Consider the following 5,505-nt stretch of genomic DNA (forward strand, 5'->3'; position numbering starts at 1 on the left):
GCACCCATGTTGCGTGCGTACTAGTGCGAGACACAGTGAAAAGACACAAGGTGCACGAATCTTTATTCAATTTCTACCACCAGGAAGAAAAGATACACCCAAGTGGCCAGTGACAAGCAGTACCCTTCACATCAAAGGGCAATGCTGCGTGATCAAACAGTGATGGGGAGGGCAGGGATTAAATCAAAATAGAGTTGGAGGGGGAAATAATGCACTCCACTCCCTGCGGCGCCCACCTCTCCCTGAACAGCTCAAGAGTGTTGGTGGACACCGCGTGCTCTTAAGCCGTCTTGTATCTGTAATTGCCAATATCCCTATTATAATGTGAGTTAATTCATTTCCATGCAACATCAAGTTTCACGAAATGTAACGAACTCGAAGATAAATCTGTTTTATACCATTAAAAACAATACGAACATGAAGTGTAAAACTGTTTAATGAATCTTGCTGCAGTACGTGCTGAAGGAAACATTTATTTTAAGAAAAGCTATCAATTAGATTAGACTTTCTCTGGTAACTGTATCTAGCAAAGACGATTCAGATCAACAGTAGTGTGCTTCATGTCTTTGAGTTGTTCACAAAAGTAAGTTAATCGTAAGTTTATTTTAAGAATGTACTTGAATTTCATCGATTGGTTTGAATGCGTAAAATCACTGCCTACACGTTGAAATAAAATAAAGAACTGCGGATACCGGCGATTTGAAGCGAACTGTCACTGGACTCGAAACATTGATTCTGCTGTCTCTTTTCATAGATGCTAACAGATCTACTGAGTTTTTCCAGCAATTTCTGTTTGCGTTTCAGATTTCCAGCATACACATTTATTTATTTTATGTTTAATCTGAAGGGTGACTGGATTCGGTGCATTAATTCTGCTCTCTCTCTCCATAGATGCTGAGTTTCTCCAACAATTTCTGTTTATTTTGAAAAGGTCAGGAACAATGATCAAAGTCTCTTTCTAATGCTTATATCTGATTTGTAGAAAAGGAAAGATCCAAATATATACTCCAGTATATTTGTTAAAACAATAATTTCTTTGTACCGTGTACAAAATGCACGCATTTCTAAAAAGGTACCGCACTTGTTAAAGTATTTTGTGAGTTGGATCGGCATTACTAACATAAATTCGTTGATAACCGCTGTTAGTATGTCTCGTTTAGAAGTCATGTGACTGGGAGGGCTGAGCATGATTATTCGTGGTCAACAGTCAGCTTCATTTGCATAATGAAGAACCATGTCGTGCGGTGTCACCATTAAAAGCATTGATAAGGCAAAGCGAGACGGGCAAACAATACTTTCCTGTAACCTGGCGACGTGTCTGAGCCTCACTCAGATCATCATGTTTCATTGGGAGCGTGTCATCACAACGTTGCTCATCGGCGCAGTCTGTAAGTATTCAACAAACTTCACTGACTGATGGGAAGTGACGATACTGATCAACTGAAGCCTCCCCTCTGACTCTGCTCTACATTTTGCAGGTTCGAATGCGGCGGTTACATTAACCCAACCGAAATCGATCTCCATCGAGCCGCAAGGCACTGTTAAATTAAGTTGCACCGTCTCTGGCACTTCCTTGGGAAACGGCGACGTGGGCTGGTACCAGCAGAAATCCGGGAATACTCCTCGATTCCTACTCTACCATGATCTCAACCGCGAGGTCAAGGGTACGGGGGTCCCCGCTCGATTCTCTGGGAGGAGTCAATCGTCAACAAATGCCGCGTATTTAACCATCAGCGGAGTTCAAGCGGAGGATGACGCCAACTATTATTGTGGTTGGGGTAGCTACGGCTTCGGCGGAGGGACCGAACTCACTGTTCTGAGTAAGTAGCCGTACAGTAGACCCTTCTTTTCTGTGTCTAATAGTTAGTCAAACTTGTACTTGTTTAGATGATCAATGAAGTAATGTGAGTGAGATGAAGCAACTGTGGCTGTAGATTGGCATCAACAATTGTTTGGGATACAAAACTATCACACGAACAAAACGTAAAAGGAACGATTTGTTTCCTATCTACAAAGAGTTCCACTTTCTTGGCGAGATTGTGAAAGACTTCTAATTCCAAAGTTAGCAACTGTATCAATGCGTTTTACCTGTTGTGTTTAATCGGAGCTTTTTTTTCAAAAAGATCGTTGAGAACACATCGAGCCGACAACAAAAGCAGGCTACAGTGTCAAATGTGGAGCAGCGATTGTGATCGAGTAGGACACTTTTTACCGCAGTTTTTATATCATAGCTCCATAACTTCCCGGACTACCCAAGAGCGTGAGCATGGCTTTAACCTTGCTGTGATCCTCTTCCCTGTCTACTGCTTTAAGGTTTCCCAACGACTCTTGCCATCCATCCATTTACAAAATGGTCTTAGATGGATTATGCACAAATTCTATTATACAGATTTACGTTATTTTAAAAAGACTGTAAAATGTTGTCTTCTTTGTTTAGACACGGCGCGAACACTGCTTTGAAAGTTATCCACATTTTAGCCAATATTTGAAAGGTGCCATTCTTCAAAATTGAAGGTAGTTTAACAACCTCCTTCCTCGAACAGAATATTTTCTCTTGGCTAAAACTAACGAAATTGTTCAGCTGTTAGCAAGGAAAGGAATTACAATGTATGGCACTCGAAATAATTGTTTACTTTGTTCAATGGAAAGAGTTCAATGAAACGAACTGTCATTGAACTCCAGAGAAGTGATCCTTCCAATTCACTCCAAAAGTTAAAGAAACTATGGTTTTAAATCGCTTCGTTCACAATTGCAGATAAATGTGCATTGTAAATGAAATAATAATCCTTACCGTGTATTGAACATTGTAATTTGGAGTACTGGAAGGCAATTTAAACATAGAAAGGCCCCATAAGCTGCAATGTGGTATTGATCAAATCGTTTGCTGTATAAATATTGTTTGCAGCTTACAAATTGACCAGGAAAGCAGCGAGAATTATGTTGTTTTCCTCTCTCTTCAAATAGTACTGATGTTTTGTATTGGATCAAACACCGCTGCCGGTATGATATGCTCTGGGTGTTACCTACTATGTTAGCTCATGCAAACATATGCCAGAAAGATCGGATTCTTGTTGAGACAGATGTCTTCATCTTTATTAGGAGCAACACTAACTACAGAGTACTTGCATTGCTATAACATCTTAGACATACTCGTCACCTGGATTTCTGGGCTTTCTGATGTTATTCTAAATTATATACTCATAACACTTGACTCCATTGCTCTGAGAGAGTGGTCGAAGACGAGGTGGGTTATTTTGTACCTGAACATTACATGTTTTGATGTCATCTAAGTACCTTAACGGTAGCCTTGTCAGGACTGGAATTAGTGCAATTACGCAAGTACCTCCAGATCATTTAGAGCTACCAAATGCCCTCGATTAACGACAGTTAGACGTTTTAACTTAAAGAAGGAATCTGGGTTAGTGCTACTCTATCTCAACGCCTTAGTCAAACAAAATCATCTGCTCAAGATTCGTGCGTCTTGAGCCCATTAAAGATTTGTAAAAGTGCAAGAATTGATCAAGGAAATGTATCAAGTGCTCATTTATTGCTACTAGTATTTAATTGTAAGCATATTTACGACGCAATAGTTTTATTTTTGATTAACACAATCCATTTCATTGCAGCCCTGGAAGCGACTCGCCCTTCGGTATCTCTTCTCCCGCCGTCGCCCGATCAGATCTCCGCAGATGACACAGCGACCCTGGTGTGTCTGGTGAATCATTTCTTCCCTGGTTCGGTGGAAGTTTCCTGGAGTGTGGACGGTGAGACCACGGACAGTGGTGTCCAGACTACTCAGGCAGTGCGGGGCACCGACCAGACATACAGTGTGAGCAGTTATCTGACCCTGACCGCCGCCCAGTGGAACTCACACGAAGTCTACACCTGCGGCGTTACACACGAGTCTCTCTCATCTCAGCTCAAGCAAAGCATCAAGAGATCAGGCTGCGAGTGACAGGAGAGAATCCCCCTCCTTTCCACGGGCGCAAACTATCATTCAGAATGTTCATGTTGGAAAGCAGTGTCCAGTTATTCGAAACGTATTCCTTTTCTTCACAATTTTGCAGAAACGTTAATGTATTCGTCTGGAATTTAAAGTAATTGCGCAATAAAGAATGATTTTAATCGTCGCGGTGCGTTTTATAAATGTGTTGAAGGTAGATTTTTTTTAGGTTAACACTGATAGCATTTCAGTTATTCATGCGGTGCGTGCCAATCAATACAATCGACTGACACTTCCTCCTGGTCCTTTGGCAGTCAGTTTTATCACTCCCGATATGCTAGTTTGTCATTTTCTCACTCTCAGGTGAAGAGCAAAGAGGCAGACTATAAGACTACCTCATGTGGAATGTGAACTCAACCTACACTGTTGGTATTGAAGTAAACCGGCCCTCAACTATATATTTAGCCTTACAAATGAATTGCACTATTGCATCCTGCTTTTGTACTCAATTTGATCTGATAAACAATCATTATTTGTTTTATAAGTAACTTGCGCAAGCAAAACTCAAGCATCAAATTAATTAATTGACTCATCGAGATAATCATTGTCAAAAATGTTTTCAAACAAATAAATCCTCTTTGGCACCCTTAACTTTACAATGTAGATTAAAGTAGCAGTAGACAGTATGAAGAGGCAGCTATAGTCCGAAACTTGCATACTTCCTACTTTAGTAGCGACACCTTAATGAAACGTTGCACTACTAATATCTTCCCAAATGAAATTGAAAAACTATTTTCTGTAATCATTTAAAGGCTGCTGAACCTGAAAACAAATATAAATTGGGATATCTTAATTCACATTTGCAATAATGAAAGAAAGCTAGAAGAAACGTATATTTATATGCCAGGCAATTTACTCGGCTTGTTGAAACTTTTGTGTTCGACTATGTTGGCATTGGCACCTATACTCAAGTGCCTGCCCAATTCAGCTTCGAACCTATAACAGGGACCCCTGAAAGTGGGTTTCCTATCGGGAAAGCGTGTTGCTTCTGCTGTATTCGTTATCCAAAGCAGTACATCTTCCCATTTTAGCAATACATGCTGTATTCTGATTTTGAATTTAAAAAGAAACCGAGTGTGTGCAAGGGCTCACACGGTTTCGAGTAGAGGGAAAGGCCGTTACTGATTGCCCAAATCACCATACACAACGGCATGTTTTAGAAATGTGCTTATTCCAATAGGGACAATTCCTGCTCCAACTATGCAGCCATATCTGTTTGAAACGCTCGATTCTTGCAAGTGATGGTATCGTATTGCCAATGAGGAACATATTACCCTGTGGCTTAAGTCCCTTTACTGTGGTCGCGGCCCTGATGGTTTATGGGGGCTATGAGGACATTCATTCCTCTGAGTTGTGCTGTGCTGCACAACGCAACGCGCAGGGAGGATCCTGAAATAGCATCTTTGATACATCACTGTATATCATGCGATATCTGCGGCCTTTCACGCCCTGTACAACTAAGTACCACTGTAGACAATATCATGGATTTCACTTGAGACACT

At 40.9% G+C, this 5,505-nt stretch overlaps 1 protein-coding gene across 1 annotated transcript; it reads left to right on the top strand.

Moving 5' to 3' along the window:
• The first annotated feature begins 1,198 nt into the window (after positions 1-1,198).
• LOC122562821 (immunoglobulin lambda-1 light chain-like) lies at positions 1,199-4,130 on the top strand. The gene is made up of 3 exons (XM_043716071.1): positions 1,199-1,388; positions 1,479-1,820; positions 3,627-4,130. The coding sequence occupies exons 1-3, from the start codon at positions 1,235-1,237 to the stop codon at positions 3,953-3,955; spliced, it is 825 nt and encodes a 274-aa protein (XP_043572006.1). The 5' UTR covers positions 1,199-1,234; the 3' UTR covers positions 3,956-4,130.
• The last annotated feature ends 1,375 nt before the right edge of the window (positions 4,131-5,505 follow it).

The sequence above is a fragment of the Chiloscyllium plagiosum genome, chromosome 25 (assembly GCF_004010195.1).
Source record: "Chiloscyllium plagiosum isolate BGI_BamShark_2017 chromosome 25, ASM401019v2, whole genome shotgun sequence".
Taxonomy (NCBI): domain Eukaryota; kingdom Metazoa; phylum Chordata; class Chondrichthyes; order Orectolobiformes; family Hemiscylliidae; genus Chiloscyllium; species Chiloscyllium plagiosum.